We start from the raw sequence: 17,373 nt of genomic DNA on the forward strand, positions 1-17,373 counted from the left end.
GTTCCCCAGTGCACAAGGTCCATAAAGGCTTGGTTGGTTGGTTGGTTGGTTGGGTGAGTTTGGTGTGAAAGATCTTGACTGGCCGCACAGAGCCCTGACCTCAACCCCATCCAACACCTTTGTGATGAACTAGAACTGAGATTAAGAGCCAGGCCCCCACCCCCAACATCAGTGTCTGACCATACAAATGATCAATAATAATAGAAGCAAGACCCAGATAGTTGGTGGGCTAATTAACAATCAATAGAAATATTTCCCTGCCGGCAAAAGGCCCTTTTTAACAACTACGAGCAAGATAAAATAACACATTTTTATTAGGCTATTATAGCAAAGACACACTACATAGAAATTAAAAGTTATGTTCACTGCTGATAGTAACCAGCATAGTACAATGTGTGTCAGTAGCAAGATTCAAAGTGTCAGTGGCTGCAGCACGCCACACTCTGACCAAGGTCAAAGTCAGTATCAGAGATCAGCGGTATCAGAGATCAGAGCCCCCCCCTCTTTTGAAATTTTAACTTGTTACCGCTGATCTCTGATACTGACTTTGACCTTGGTCAGATTGCAGCGTGCTGCAGCCGCTGACACTTTGAATCTTGCTACTGACACACATTGTACTATGCTGGTTACTATCAGCAGTGAACATAACTTTTAATTTCTATGTAGTGTGTCTTTGCTATAATAGCCTAATAAAAATGTGTTATTTTATCTTGCTTGTAGTTGTTAAAAAGGGCCTTTTGCCGGCAGGCAAATATTTCTATTGGCCTTACAAATGATCTTCTGGATAAATGGGCCAAAATTCCCACAGACTCTCCAAAAACTTGTGGAAAACCCCCAGAAGAGTGGAAGCTGTTTTACTGCAAAGGAGGAACCAATTCCATATTAATGTCTATGGATTTAGAATGGGACGTCATAAAAGCTTCTGAAGGTGGAATGCGTAGGTGTCCAAATACTTTTGTCTATAAAGTGCATATGGACCCTAAACACACACATTAAGTTATTAAATAATGCATTTAGTTGTGCAGTCTTACCGATCACCTTGACCTCTCCTGTTCTCTGCTCCAGAGGTGTCTTCAAACTGGGGTGTCTCACCCGACAGATAAATTCTGACCCGTAATCAGTTGCCGCTGACACAGATACGATCAGGCAGGCTGTATAGGTGAACGTCTTATCTTCTTGTGGTTCTGCCTCCACTATTGGGATCTTGTATTTGTCACTGTCTGACACAACATACAATTCCTGACTTTCTGCATCTCTCCTTAACCACTTCACATCCAGAACATCAGGGAAATACCCAGAAACTCGGCAAAGCAGCTTCGCCTCTTTACCGTCTATGAATGTAGGTTTCTCAATCTCTCCCATCACTGGGCGCCATTCAGAGTCTGTAACACAATGTAAAGAAATGTACACATTATTATTATTTATTTTATACCGACATTAATTTCAGGGCTCTTTACAGATGACATATAAAAGTACAATAAACATAATCTTGCTGACTGACGGTCTGGTACAGAAGGAGAGAGGGCTTAGAATCTACAAGGAAAGAGGGAAGGAGACAGTATGTATGGGGGGGTAGAAGCTGTTCATATGGTAGAGCAGTGGTGATGGGTTATTGTAGAGTTTTAGGTTGCTTTTGATGGTTTGGATGGTGGAGAGATTCGGATGTGTTGGGGAAGCAAGGTTCAGAGTATGACACTTCTACACTAGGATAGGTGATAGAGGTTTCATGCATGGTCTTCGGCTCCTTTCTCCATTATCCCCTTTGGGACTGAGCCCCTTTTGCATCAGGACTGCACCTGCACCAGCAGAAGAGGCATCAACCTCAAGGAACAATTGCTTGGAGATGTCTGGCTGTTGTAATATAGGGGCAGCAGAAAATCATATTAGTCGAAGAAAAGCTGATTCAGCGGGGTCCAATTCTTGGCATTTACGCCCTTCTTCGTGAGGACTGTTATAGGCGCCAGAAACAAGGAGAAGTTGGGAATAAATTGCCGGTAAAAGCTTGCAAATCCCAGAAAGCGCTGAATGGCACGAAGACCATGAGGACGCGGCCAGTTCAACACCGCAGACACTTTGACCAGGGTTTGAAGATTGATCCTGACAGACATGATATAACGGGAAGGGAGGACCTCTCAAAGCCACATTTTCCGATTTTGCATAGAGATTGTTCTCCTGCAACCACTGAAAAACTTGGCGAACATGTTTTCGGTGAGTAGTAAAATCGGGCGAGAAAATCAGGACATATATAACAGATCCCGGAAAATGTAATTGAAAAACTCTTGAATTACAGCAGGAGCATTTACAGAGTCCGAACGGCATAATGAGCTATTCATAGTGGCCATCACAAGTATTGAGGCCCGTCTTTTAATCGTCGCCTTCACGGATGGCGATCAGGTTGTATCTCCGTGCAGATCCAGTTTGGTGAAGATCTTGGCTCCATGGATCCTGTCAAATAGTCCAGCGATAAACGGTTGCTGGTATTTGTTTTTTACCATGATCTTGTTAAAGAGGCTCTTCTGTCACCAGATTCTCAAATCCCTATCTCCTATTGCATGTGATCGGCGCTGCAATGTAGAGAACAGCAAAATTATTATTTTTTTAAAACGTTCATTTTTGGCCAAGTTATGAGCTATTTTATATTTATACAAATGAGCTTTGAAATGGACAACTGGGCATTTTTTTTTTTTTTCGTTATGTCCAACTGGGCGTGTATTGTGTTTTTAACTGGGCGTGTTTATGTGTATGACGCTGACCAATCCGTGACCAGTCAGCATCATACACTCCTCAACATCTGCACGCTCCTCTCCTGAAATATTCTGTGCTGCTGTGAACTCTGCTCTTACCATTACGTAGCTCTCAGTCTGTTACCTCTCCTCCACTCCTGTCCTCAATAACACCTTCACATGATTGGCAAGTCACCACCCCGCACAAGATCCTACTGCACGGCTGACAGCCGTCAACTGTATAGCTAACAGCACGGTTGTGTTGGAAGCGCGCCCTGCTGTGTCTCACTTAGCAGCTGGGTGTGTTCCCCTCATCTAGCTGCTACGTTCAACCCCTGCCAGTAGGTTGTGACCAGGGCCTCTTTATTCCAGGACAATTCCGCCGCCAGAGTTTAGAATTGTTCTGCGTATTGGCCCACTGTGGAACTGCCCTGGCAGATATTCAGGATGGCAGCTGATGCGGACGAGCTTCGACCAGGCTCCTCGAACACAGTCTATAATGTCTCCAAAAAATGTGCAGACTCGAGGTCTCTGGTCCCCGATGCTCCCATATGGGATTGGCCAATGCCAATGCTTGACCTGATAGGGGGGAGACAATGAATGCGATTTTGGTCTGGTTCGTGGGGTAGTGGTGGGCATGCAGGTGGAAATGAATCTGGCACTAATTGATGAATAAATGACAAGCCTTGGGGTCCCCATCATACCTAGGTAGTAGTGGCAGGTGACTACCCATAGCACTAGGTAGAAGTGTTTCAGAAGCCGAATCCTGCGGGACAGGAGATGATTGAGGTGGGTTAACACTTTGCTGTGCAGCCAGGAAATGTATATATTGGCAGGAACAGGACCCAGCGCAGGCATTACAAAAGGGTCGCTTTTTTGTAATCTGCATCTACGGTATATTTTTGCATATTGCACTTTACATCTCCTTCATCACTGTATCTGGTCAGACCCGTGGCCAGCAGCTCCCTGAATTGCATCACCACATCCTAGCAAGACTTCGTAAGGTGAGTGCAACCTAATACTTTATCTTCACTACTGGTTATCATCGAATGATGTCCTTTGTTTCACCACTGCATTTATTTGTAATCTATTTTGACATCAGTCCCATCTCTATAGACAACAGGAGCATCATAAACTGAGGAACAAGCGTGAAGAGACCCTAGAAACATCACTACGTGGAGTCTTACACACTTGATATGTTAGAGCACATGGAGATATGATATGGAGAGAACCTGGTAATGAAGGAGCTTGTTACCTGTTATTGAGACTTCCTCTTGTCCGGTCTCGTTTTTATGGCTCCATTTGGCTCGTACTCTATATCCCTGATCCTTGAGGAGATGACCAGGAACCCGACATTCACTTCTCACATTAAATTTAAAGTTATCATTCTTTGTAAATGTCTCACGAATTGTCTCTATATTCTGGAAATCTCCAACGCCGTGGCTCCATTTTATCTTAATATCTTTAGGATAAAAGTTCTGCAGAGAGACAGAACACAAGACGTCTCCATTGTCCCCCAGAGACAGCTGCACAGGCCCTGACCGTTCTGGCTTTTCTGCAAATAAAAATACATCATTATTAATGACCACTTTATATAAAATAGACTGCTGATAGTGAGCTAGAAGTCCCCCACGTATCCTACCACCCAGCTGTATCCTACCAGCAGGGTCATATTTACCACTAGGAACTGGGGGTGCAGTGCCTAGGGCGTCCAGCAGGGGGGCGGCTGGAGGATCATATATATATATATATTTTATCATTTAAAACTTAACTCGTGACTTAACCGGCAGGGGGGGGGGTGTGCGCTTCACTAGCGCTTCTTAGTTTGTAAGACACGCGGATTGGCCAGAGCAGCTGTGGTCTATCCGAGAACAGTGTCCATGTCCTAGACTCAGTCTAAGAAGCACTGTAGGGGGAGTGGACAGCAGCGCAGCAGGTCAGGTAAGTATTGCTACATGTTTAATGTAATGTTATGTAGTGTAGTGTTGTTTTGCACAGTGCATCGATACCCTCAAACGGTTCAATACCATTAATGTATTGTGATACTAAGCTGTGCGGCCACACAGCTTAGTATTGTTATACTATGAATGTAGTGAGCGGGGCTGCGGCTGTGTAATACAGTCATTGCCCCACTTCTTACAAGCGTGTATGAAGTCAGCATGAGGTAATGCAGACGGCGCTGCACTAATGACCGCCGGCACTGAAGACAGAAACCATGGTGGGTCTTTGTCGTCGCCGCTCGTTAGTGCAGTGCTGTACTGGTCATATCACCTTATGCTGACCGCGCGCACACTTGTCAGAAGCGGGGCAATGGCTGTATTACTCAGTTTAACCCATTCCCGACATTTGTCGTACTTATACGTCATGGAAAGCAAGTGCTTCCCGCATTTTTCCGTATCCATACGACAAATGCATGGCACCGGCTCAGAAGCTGAGTCGGTGCCATCATCGCTGGATGTCAGCGGTGTATTACAGCTAACATCCAGCTGTAATGGCGGGGACCTAATTTACGTCCAATTCCCGCCACTAACACCCTAAATGCAGTGGTCAAAAGCGATTGCTGCATTTAAGTTGTTTGCAGCTCATCGGCACCCCAGTAATGAAATTGCAGGGGTTCTGGTGGCTGCAATGGCAACCGGAGGCCTAATACTGGCCTCCCGGTCTGCCTAGCATAGAAGCCTTCCAGTCTGGAAGCGGACCCTGAAAGGCTTCCTTAGCCAACGGCAAGATGGCGCCGGCTCATGAGTTGAGCCGGCGTCATCAGCGGTGGATGTCAGCTGTATGTTACAGCTGACATCCACCTGTAACAGTAGGAACCAAAGCCTCTGCAATTGTCAACCAATACTTTGTAAATCGCCAAATTAGGCCTCAATTACATGGTACTCTTTCACTCCTAAACCCTGTCAAATGTCCAGGCAAAAGATTAGGACCACATGTAGGGTGTTTATAAAACCGGGAAACACAGCATAATAATTAAAGAGCTGTCTTGTTATGGTGGCATAAGCTGGGCACCACATATTGGCATATCTATGGAAAAATTCCCATTTTCACTCTGCAACATGGAGTGCACACTAATTTCTGCAAAACACCTGCGGGGTTAACATACTGTCACGAGGCGGGGTGTGGACCCACTGGGCCGTGCCATGTAGCGGGATGGCAGCTGGCCAAACAGGTATGGTACAGAATCTATATTCCAGAAAAGGGTACCTGAGGCAATGTAGAAAGTAGCTGTAAAGGATCTGCCAGGCACAGCTTCTGTGTCTACGCCCATAGGTAATAAGTCTGCACCTGCTTCTATGTCTGTGAGACTGACTCCATCTTCCACCACTCAGGGTGGCAGGCTTAGGAGTGGGAGAGCCTATCACAGCCTGGCCAGACGGAGCTAGCTCCCGCCCTCTGTCTATTTATACCTGCCTTTCCTGTTCCTCCTTGCTTGTGATTCTTCTCGTTTGGTTTCCTGGCCCTGCTGCAGCTACTTCAACTATTTGTCCCTGCTTCATATTGACCCTGGCTTACTGACTACTCTCCTGCTCTGCGTTTGGTACCTCGTACACTCCTGGTTTGACTCGGCTTGTTCACTATTCTCCTGCTCTGCGTTTTGTACCTCGTACACTCCTGGTTTGACTCGACTCGTTCACTACTCTTGTTGCTCACGGTGTTGCCGTGGGCAACTGCCCCTTTTCCCTTAGCTTCTGTGTACCCTTGTCTGTTTGTCTGTCGTGCACTTATTGAGCGTAGGGACCGTCACCCAGTTGTACCCCGTCGCCTAGGGTGGGTCGTTGCAAGTAGGCAGGGACTGAGTGGCGGGTAGATTAGGGCTCACTTGTCTGTTTCCTTACCCCCGTCATTACAGTAGCAAGGCAGGCTCGGCTGGGGCCAGGCAGCAGGTAGACGTTAGGCGTGGAATAGTAGAACAGGCGTGGAGATGCAGCACAACACGGCAACAGCTCAGCACGGCAGTAGACCAGGATGGTACAGGTAGCACAGGAAACAGGATACAGGTACGGGAAACACTGGGAAGCTGGAAGACATTTAGGAGACCATATTGCAAGACAGACTAAGGGAAACAACAACAACGCTCAGGCGAGGATAAGAAGGGCGGTGACCCTCTTATAGTCCTGGAGTTCAAGAGTTGATGATGATGATGATTTTCAGGTGTGCGCGCTGGCCCTTTAACAGTGGGCACGAGCGCGCTCACCCTCCGGGAGACAGGCTCGGTACCAGGAAGTGAGTGCCGGCGCCTCACAGAGGGACGATGCAGCACAGCAGCAGGACGTCGTTGGCCGCGGTCATCAAGTGGTAAGTTAGAACGACAGGCCGCGACCATAGACATTACAGTATCCCCCCTCTTACACCCCCTCTTCTTGGGACCGGAACGGGAGAGAAACTTCCTCATGAGGACATAGGCATCGATGTTCTCCTCTGGCTCCCAAGACCTCTATTCTGGGCCGAATCCCCTCCAATCCACCAAATAAAAAGTCCTTCCTCCCACCTTCTTGGTGGCTAGAATCTCCCTTACCTCGAAAGTCCCTGACGAACCGCCAGAAGCCAGTGCGGAACTAGGAGTCCTAGAGTAGCGGTTCAGAAACACGGGTTTCAGCAAGGAGACATGGAAGGAGTTAGGAATCTTGAGTGTAGGAGGCAGCCGCAGCTGTAAAGGACCTGCCAGGCACAGCTTCTGTGTCAACGCCCATAGGTAATCAGTTTGCACCTGCTTCTATGTCTGTGAGACTGACTCCATCTTCCACCACTTAGGATGGCAGGCTTAGGAGTGGGAGAGCCTATCACTGCCTGGCCAGACGGAGCTAGCTCCCGCCCTCTGTCTATTTATACCTGCCTTTCCTGTTCCTCCTTGCTTGTGATTCTTCTCTGTTGGTTTCCTGGCCCTGCTGCAGCTTCTTGAACTACTTATCCTCTGCTTGTGATTGACCTTGGCTTTTCTGACCACTCTTCTTCTCTGCGTTTTTGTACCTCGCTCATCTCCTGGTTTTGACTCGGCTCGTTCCCCTCGCTTGTTGCTCACGGTGTTCCGTGGGCAACTTCCCCATTTCCCTGGCTTCTTTGTACCCTTGTCTGTTTGTCTGTCGTGCACCTATTGAGTGTAGGGACCGTCGCCCAGTTGTACCCCGTCGCCTAGGGCGGGTCGTTGCAAGTAGGCAGGGACTGAGTGGTGGGTAGATTAGGGCTCACTTGTCTGTTTCCCTACCCCCATCATTACAGCAGCTTGTACGATTTGTAGCAGGATCTCGAAGGGTCCGAGGAACCTGGGAGCAAATTTGCAGGACGGCACCCTCAGCCGGATATTCTTTGAGGACAACCTGACTCTCATACCTGGAAGAAACTGAGGAGGAGCCCGTCTTCTTGTATCTGCCTTTCTCTTCATGCGGTCCACCGCCAGCAGGATAGAAGATCGGGTCTGTTGCCATATTTGAAGAAAGTCCCTTAAAGTCGAGTCAGCTGCAGGCACCTGGGACATAGTAGAGACAGGAAGAGGAATTCGAGGATGTTGGCCGTAGACTATGAAGAACGGACTGAAGATGTTGGACTCACTAGTATGGTTATTATAGGAGAATTCTGCCCACGGGAGCAGCTGCACCCAGTCATCATGTCGTCTGGAAACAAAGTGCCGCAGATAGTTCTCCATAATTTGGTTAATCCTCTCAACTTGCTCATTGGACTGGGGATGATAGGCCGAAGAGAAGTCCAACTTTACACCAGGGAGACCGCAGAGTGCTCTCCAAAACTTCGAAGTGAACTGGAACCCTCGATCCAAAACAATATGCAGGGGCAAGCCGTGCAGACGGAAGATGTGTTGTATGAAGAGGTCAGCCAGTCGAGCAGCAGAAGGCAGGCCAGTCAGGTGAACAAAATGAGCCATCTTAGAGAATCGATCCACCACCACCCAGATCACACTGCAACCCGCAGAGAGAGGGAGATTCATGACAAAGTCCATTGCAACATGCTGCCAGGGGGCATCAGGCACAGGCAGTGGTTGGAGCAGACCAGCTGGTCTGGAGTGGGTGACTTTATTTGCTGCGCATACCGTGCATGAGGAGACGAAAACCCTGACGTCTTTGGGCAGCGTGGGCCACCTAAACTTACGGGCGATTAGGTCTTGAGTCTTACGAGTCCCCACGTGACCTGCCAGCTTTGAGCTGTGACCCCAGCGAAGGATTCTTCCTCTGTCTGCCAGACGTACAAAAGTTCTTCCTGGAGGAATGTCTCTAACCTGCAGAGGGTTCACAGAGCAGATGTAGGAAGGTTCAATAATATTCTGTGGAGACTCCACAGTGTCCTCTGTTTCGAATGACCTAGACAAGGCATCGGCCCTCACATTCTTGTCGGCAGGTCGGTAGTGAAGTTCGAACCGGAATCGAGCAAAGAATAACGACCACCTGGCTTAACGAGGATTCAACCGTTGAGCCGTCTGTAAATAGGTCAGATTCTTGTGATCCGTGAAGACCAGTATAGGGTGGACTGCACCTTCCAGTAGGTGTCTCCACTCCTGCAGGGCCAGCTTGATGGCCAGTAACTCCCGATCCCCAATCGAGTAATTGCGCTCTGCGGAAGAAAACAGTTTGGAACAGTAGCCACATACCACAGACCTGCCTTTAGAACCTCTCTGGAACAACAGTGCATCTGCACCAACAGAGGAAGTGTCCACCTCTAAAGAAAACTGTAGGGACACATCAGGCTGGTGAAGAATAGAGGCTGACGTGAAGGCATTTTTCAAGGTCTCAAATGCGTCTTCAGCCTCCGGAGTCCATATTTTGGCATTCATACCCTTCTTTGTGAGGGATGAGATGGGGGCTGTCAATGACGAGAAGTTGGGGATGAACAGCCGGTAGAAGTTGACGAATCCCAGGAAGCATTGTATGGCCCTTAAGCCTTGGGGCGTGGCCACTCCAGGACAGCTTTTACCTTCGCAGGGTCCATTTTGAGGCCCTGATAGGAGATGATGTAGCCCAGGAAGGGAAGAGATCTTTTTTCAAACATGCACTTCTCCAGCTTGGCGTAAAGATGATCCTCCCTTAATCGAAGCAACACCTGGCGGTCATGACTCTAATGAGTTACTGGATCTGGGGAAAAAAATCAAAAGGTCATCGAATTACACCACAACACAGATATAGAGAAGATCACGAAAAATGTAATTGACAAATTCTTGAAACACCACGGGGGCGTTACACAGGCCGAAGGGCATCACTAGGTATTCATAGTGCCCATCACGAGTATTAAATGCGGTCTTCCACTCGTCACCCAGACGAATCCGAATCAGGTTGTAGGCCCCCCACAAGTTCAGTTTAGAAAAAAAAATTCCCCCCCCGTATGCTATCGAACAGTTCCAAAATTAAAGGCAAAGGGTACCTGTTCTTCAACGTGATCCGATTGAGGCCCCGGTAGTCAATGCAGGGACGGAGGGAACCATCCTTCTTCTTGACAAATAAGAAACCGGCTTCGGCCGGGGATGAGGATTTACAAATGAAGCCCCTCTCCAGATTTTCCTTAATATAGGTCGACATAGACTGAGTCTCTGGCAGGGAGAGAGGCTATACTCTACCACAAGGAGGGGATGAATCAGGAACCAAGACGATCGGACAATCATAGGCACGATGAGTCGGCAAGGTCTCTGCTTCCTTCTTGTCGAAGACTTCAGCGAACTGAGGGAAACACGGAGGCAACCCTGCCAATGACTGATGCGGAGAAGGCTGCGGTGGATGGATATGACCCAGACAGCGGTCGAGACACTTGAGACCCCACTGGAGAATCTCTCCGGAGTTCCAATCCAGGACTGGGGCGCGCAAACTGAGCCAAGGCAAACCCAGCAGCACAGGATTGACGGCCTTGGGCAGGATAAACAGGGAGATGAGCTCAGTGTGAAGAGCTCCAACTTGAAGTCTCACTTGCTTGGTAACGGAAAAAACTGGATCAGGCAAAGGCAGTCCATCTACCGAGGCAACGATCAAAGGCCTTTCCAGGCGGACAGTAGGCAACTGGAGAAGATCCACAAGGTCTTGATGGATGAAATTAGCTGCAGAGCCAGAGTCCAGGTAGGCAGAAACCGGATGGAGCCTCTCGCCAGCGACTATGGTCACGGCAATTAACAGTTTGGAAGAGAGTTCATGATTAAACGCAGTAGCGCCCAGGGTTGTCTCTCCATCCAAACCTAGGCATTGGGGTTTTTTGGTTTCTGTGGACACAGACGCACGACATGGCCAGCGAGGCCGCATATAGACAGAGACGAGAGGTCTCCTGTTGCATCTCATGAGACCTCTCCCTGAGCCTTATATCAACCCGAGTAGCCAGCAGAATCAGGTCGTCCAAGGCAGGTGGTAGGTCTGGGGCAGCAAGTTCGTCCTTGATACTGGGCGACAGGCCATGCCAGAAGACTGCCACCAAGGCCTCATTGTTCCAGGACCGCTCTCCCGCCAGGGTCCGGAACTGGATGGTGTATTCACCCACGGAGGTGTCCTCTTGGCGAAGGTTGAAGATAGCCATGGCTGCCGACAAAAAACGTCCTGGCTCCTCAAAAACAGTACAGTACAACCGTACGAACCCCTGGAAGTCTTGAGTCTCAGGACCCTGTCATTCCCAGATTGGGTTCGCCCATGCCAGGGCCTTACCAGCAGGTAGAGACACGATGAAGGCGATCTTGGTTCCGTCAGATGGAAATGCTTGGGCGTGCAGGGAAAAATGGATATAGCATTGGTTCAGAAATCCCCTGCACGTACTTGCATCTCCATGGAACCGAGAAGGTAATGGCAGCGAGAACCGGGAATCCGAACCGGAACCGCCAGGAGAAGTAGCAGGAGGGTCGGTCGGAGGAGCTTGTATAGAGGCAATGGAAGCAGTTAGCGCCTCTAGCAGCTGCGCCATGGAGTCCACTGCCACAAGAAGTTGATCCTGTCTTGTTCGGAGATCCTGCAGGTCCGCCTGCATGGCTTGGGAAGGTGACATGCCCTTAAATTGACCAGCGGGGTCTATGGCCTGAGCGTACTGTCACGAGGTGGGGTGTGGACTCACTGGGCCGTACCGGGTAGCGGGATGGCAGCTGGCCAAACAGGTATGATACAGAGTTTATAGTCCAGAAAAGAGTACCTGAGGCAACGTAGACAGTAGCAAGGCAGCCTCGGCTGGGACCAGGCAGCAGGTAGATGTCAGGCGTGGAGTAGTAGAACAGGCGTGGAGATGCAGCACAACAAGACAACAGCTCAGCACGGTAGTAGACCAGGATGGTACAGGTAGCACGGGAAACAGGATACAGGTGCGAGGAACACTGGGAAGCTGGAAGACACTTAGGAGACCATATTGCAAGACAGACTAAGGGAAACAACAACAATGCTCAGGCGAGGATAAGAAGGGCAGTGACCCTCTTATAGTCCAGGAGTTCAAGAGTTGATGATGATGTCCGGGAGACAGGCTCGATACCTGGAAGTGAGTGTCAGCGCCTCACAGAGGGGGGGACGCAGCACAGCATCAGGACGTCCATGGCCGTGGTCATCAAAGGGTAGGTTAGAACGACAGGCCGCGGCCATAGACGTCACACATGCTCACTACACCCCTAGGTGAATACCTGAGGGGTGTAGTTTCCAAAATGGGGTCACTTCTGAGGGGTTTCCACTGTTTTGGTCCCACAGTGGGTTTGCAAATGCGACATAGCGCCCAGAAACCAATCCAGCAAAATCTGTACTCCAAAAACCAAATGCCGCTCCTTCCATTCTGAGCCTTGCCGTGTGCCCAAACAGCAGTTTATTACCACATATGGAATATGTCCAAAATCCTCTAAAAGTCTAAGTGCTAAATAGTGAGTTGCGTTTCTCTGGTAAAACCTTCTGTGTTACAAAAAAAAAAATTGATTAAAAATGAATTTCTGCAAAAGAAAATTAAATTTGTAAATTTCACCTCTAATTTGCTTTAATTCCTGTGAAACGTCTAAAGTGTTAAGACATTTTCTAAATGCTCTTATGAATACTTTGAGGGGTGAAGTTTTTTAAAATGGGGTGTTTTATGGGGACTTTCTAATATATAAGGCCCTCAAAGCCACTTCACAACTGAACTGGCCCCTGTAAAAATAGCCTTTTGAAATCTCCCTGAAAATGTAAAGGATCTGCCAGACACAACTTCTGTGTCAACGCCCATAGGTAATCAGTCTGCACCTGTTTCTATGTCTGTGAGACTGACATCTTCCACCACCCAGGATGGCAGTGGGAGAGCCTATCGCAGCCTGGCCAGACGGAGCTAGCTCCCGCCCTCTGTCTATTTATACCTGCCTTTCCTGTTCCTCCTTTGCTTGTGATTCTTCTCTGTTGGTTTCCTGGCCCTGCTGCAGCTTCTTGAACTACTGATCCTCTGCTTGTGATTGACCTTGGCTTTTCTGACCACTCTTCTGCTCTGCGTTTTTGTACCTCGCTCATCTCCTGGTTTGACTTGACTCGTTCACCTCGCTTGTTGCTCATGGTGTTCCCGTGGGCAATTTCCCCATTTCCCTGGCTTCTTTGTACCCTTGTCTGTTTGTCTGTCGTGCACCTATTGAGTGTAGGGACCGTCGCCCAGTTGTACCCCGTCGCCTAGGGCGGGTCGTTGCAAGTAGGCAGGGACTGAGTGGCGGGTAGATTAGGGCTCACTTGTCTGTTTCCCTACCCCGACATTACATATATGGGCGTCGACACAGAAGTTGTGTCTGGCAGATCCTTTACAAAAAATGTGAGAAATTGCTGCTGAAGTTCTAAAGCCTTGTAACGTCCTAGAAAAAAAAAGGATGTTTACAAAACGATGCCAATCTAAAGTAAACATATGGGGATGTTAATTAGCAACAATTTTGTGTGCCATAACTGCCTGTCTTACAAGCAGATACATTTAAATTTTGAAAAATGCTAATTTTCGTAATTCTTTGGTAAATTTTGGTGTTTTTCACAATTAAATACTGAACGTATCAAGCAAATTTTGCCAGTAACATAAAGTCCAATGTGTCACGAGAAAATCTCAGAATCGCTTGGATAGGTGAAAGCATTCCGAAGTCATTACCACATAAATTGATTTCTATAAGATTTACAATTGATCACATCTGTGTTCTCTTCATATTCAACATGGAGATTATTATTATTGCAGCACAAGAAAGAATTTACAAGAAGTTTTAAGACATTGAATTTTCTTACTGAAGTGGAAGCTGTATTTCAGACGCTTCTCCTGACTTCTCCGGTTACAATGATACGTGCAGGAGACCTCCATGTCTTTGTGTCTCGATACAATTGGTGTAAAGCTCAGAGTAGAGATGGCGTGGTAGAGTTTATCCTCGTGTGATCGATCTGTTTCCACAGTATAATCTTGGCTGACTATGAGGACGGCTTCTTCATCTCTCTCCTTCTTAATATCTGAGATTTCAGTCTTCTCTCCACCGTTCTCCGTGATCACCCAGGTCACCCGCACGTCTTCTGGACAGTTGGAAGCCGCACAGTACATGGTGACTTTTTCATCTGCAGTCTCTATACTGTGGATGTGACCCACCTGAAAGCGCTGTGACTCTATAGAAATGAAAGAGAAGTTTAGTTTATCATATTTGTCCAATAATCCAGAACAATTGATGATCCAACCCCAGATCAAAGAAATTTTACTGCACAACAAATGTAAATTTCTGAAAACACAAGAGCCGCTCACGCCAATCCAAGAACAACTGGAGTGTCTCAGACTCGTAGTCATTTTGGGACAACACAGAGGGGACCCTTAAACAGTGGATCCATGGTAGGGGGGCACAACTGGAGGGCACCAGGTAATATTACTCCATATACTTTACCACATTTCAAGTTTTGTTCCAGGACTGGAAGGTCAATTTAACTTAAAAAGCTTTCTATAAGCTTTGATAATGTACAAGCCTCTCACCTCTCTTCATGAAATACCAGAGTGCTGGCAGCGCTGTTACCAGTAATAATACCAAGACACCGATGATACCAAAGTGGCACGATCTCTTACAATCACCTGCAAATACAAAGAGAACAAAAAGTAGAGGTAAACCAATGCAGCATTTACTACACAAATCACAAACCCTCCATGACTATGAAGAGCTGGAAGTGAGTTCAGGAAAGTAGAGTACATGGAAGAAAGGAGCCCAGACCAAAAATCAAGCTGTGCCCCCATTTTGGCACAGAGTTTTACCACCCAGGACAGAAGGGCCTGGTGATAGTTTCCCCCTCGAAGCTCTTTCCATGACCCCTGGGCCAAATATCCGTCCCCCTGATTGCTTACAATGCAGAGAATGAAACCCATGACAGGTTCTATAGCAGCCACATGGTCTTTCTATATGATATGTATGCCTTTGGCGCAGGAAATAGAAGGTTATAAGTATTATGATCTTCTCTCTCCTTCTGGCTTCCAAGGTCTTTTAGCTTCCCCTGTTCTACTGCACACATAATTTCTTTCTATCAATGGCCATCATCTATATTACTACCCAACGACAGTAACGGTGATCACTAACTCACGTCTCCGCTACTCCTTTGATCAGTGGTGCTGGAACTCCCTCATCTGCTGTGTCCTACACCAACATCTATACCTGCTACTCTTTGTGGTCACAACCTCAGTCAACATCTTTGTATCTTGTTTTCTGTAACAGTTCTCCAAGGAATGGCCAGTATGTGGTTCATTTGCCCACTACAGTATCTATGAGACGTTCTGGCCACCAATGAGTGGGATATTCACTATACAATATCTGCAAATACTAAGCTTTAACCTGTACATTGTCAACTTTGAATTGCACTAGAGCTAGCAAGTAATGACCTGTGACCATCATTCAGGTCATTTGTATCGTATGGTGACCACTGGAAAATTGTCTAAATGAAATACAGTATATAATAATATATTTAAAGAATAGAATCCAGACATTATAATAATTGTATTGATTGACTTACGCTCCACTTTAACTTCATCTGTTGTCTTTATAGGACTATTTAATGTCTCATGTTGCACCTCGCAGGAGATCTGAGACGGTAGGTTGTTCTTTCCAAGCTGAATCCGGTAATAAATCTCTTTATTGAAATATCCATTGTTACTTTGTCGGGGAGAATCAATTCTCTTTCCATCCAACAGCCAGCGCATGGTCACTTCTTCCGGGGAATAGTTTGTTGCTTCACACATATAAATCTGATCATTACCGTCAGGAGTCCTGGAAGCCTTGATATTGACAGTCGGGGCAGCTGAGGAGTGATATTTTATTGGTTACTGAAGCAATTTTACCTAGCAGTGTGTATTTGGAGTTTTGAAGGAAACCGATAGGAAGAGCTAAAGCGCCCACTAAAAGCACAAAATGACCAGACTGAGGCTTTATTTTATCCTGGACATATTACGAGTAGACCGAGCTCATCAGCAAAGACCATTTTTAGTGGAAGACATGAAGGGAAAAGAGTAGAGGACAACCAGCAACAAGATTGATGGAGACCATCATAAAAAAAATCATGAATATATCATTGAGAAGCCTGAATACCCAAATAGAAGACTGGATCATCTGTAGAAACATGGTTTATATGGTCACCAGATGTTAAGGGGTACATGGAGGCAATAAACCAGTGTAAAGTGATACCAACTAGAATGGCAATAAATAAAAACTTGCCTGTGGAGTGTAAATCTGTACCTGACCCTACAGACATGGACTATTGTGTAACTGAATTGCATCCAAGCCCAGCTCAAGCATCTCCGGTGTCAGTCAGGGAACAGCCACTCCTCTCCACCCATCAGTCTTCCAGAATTTATGTGATCTTGTTTTTTACCCTTCAAAACCTTAGACAAGAGTTGAGACTTTTTTTTTATACAAATTCAAGACAAAATATAGAATATGCCGGATGTAAATTGTTCTGCCAGGTTGAACTTACCTCCATACTGCACAATGTAGAAATCCTTTACGGGATCTTGAAGATACTCGTGCTCCACCTGACAAGTAATTTTTGGATTACCCTCTTCCTCAAAAAATATGATATTTACTGCGCTGTTCCTTGTAAAGGTATTATTAGCGTTCGTCTCGTCATCCTGCGTTACCGATCCACTTAAGATCTGACCATTCTTGAGCCAAATCACCTTCATGTCCTTAGGGAAGAAGTTTGTGATGGAACATCGGAGAAGACTTGTCACACCGCTCAGGACGGCATTTTTTTGTATCTTGACCTCTGGAACAGCTAATATAGAAATATAAAATTATCATTTATAAGAAGAATTTATTATTTCAATCTCTGTTCACTGTACAATATAACTCCCTGTCTTACATTGGATGTCACACAATTAGTCAATCTCTCCTATATGATAATTATATGATTGTGTATACTCTTTAACAGCTGCAAAAATAGTTAATTTCCTCTGGATTTTACTGAAACATTAAAAAACGAGCGGAAAAGGAGTGACTTTGTCATTGCTGAGATACCCGAGATCTCTCTCTCTCTATGTGAGACGTTCATACCCCCCATATAAAGGTCAGGTGAGGGTTCATGCACAGGCTGTATTATGGATCTCATAGATAGGACACCCAAGAAATCTGTAGCTGTGTTATTCCCACCTATGTGTGACACTGATTTTACATATTCTGTGAGAATCAATGATAAAAAAATTGCCATATTATGGAGGTAGGATATGGACCTTGAGGGTAGCAGCACATCGAGGCACACAGAGGACCTACGTG

General features: G+C 46.7%; 1 protein-coding gene across 1 annotated transcript in view; it reads right to left on the reverse strand.

The window, feature by feature from the left end:
* The window catches only part of LOC142656542 (uncharacterized), a 28,677-nt gene extending 11,969 nt beyond the window's left edge, over nucleotides 1-16,708 (reverse strand). The window contains exons 1-6 of the mRNA XM_075831471.1: nucleotides 16,577-16,708; nucleotides 15,620-15,904; nucleotides 14,598-14,693; nucleotides 13,877-14,242; nucleotides 3,979-4,278; nucleotides 1,032-2,564 (exon numbers count right to left, since the gene is read on the reverse strand). Of these exons, the coding sequence (XP_075687586.1) occupies nucleotides 2,539-2,564; nucleotides 3,979-4,278; nucleotides 13,877-14,242; nucleotides 14,598-14,693; nucleotides 15,620-15,845 (1,014 nt within the window). The 5' untranslated portion in view covers nucleotides 15,846-15,904; nucleotides 16,577-16,708 and the 3' untranslated portion in view covers nucleotides 1,032-2,538. The remainder of the gene's footprint in view (nucleotides 1-1,031; nucleotides 2,565-3,978; nucleotides 4,279-13,876; nucleotides 14,243-14,597; nucleotides 14,694-15,619; nucleotides 15,905-16,576) is intronic.
* Between the last annotated feature and the right edge of the window lie 665 nt (nucleotides 16,709-17,373).

Source organism: Rhinoderma darwinii, chromosome 6 (assembly GCF_050947455.1).
Source record: "Rhinoderma darwinii isolate aRhiDar2 chromosome 6, aRhiDar2.hap1, whole genome shotgun sequence".
NCBI classification, from domain to species: Eukaryota; Metazoa; Chordata; class Amphibia; order Anura; family Rhinodermatidae; genus Rhinoderma; species Rhinoderma darwinii.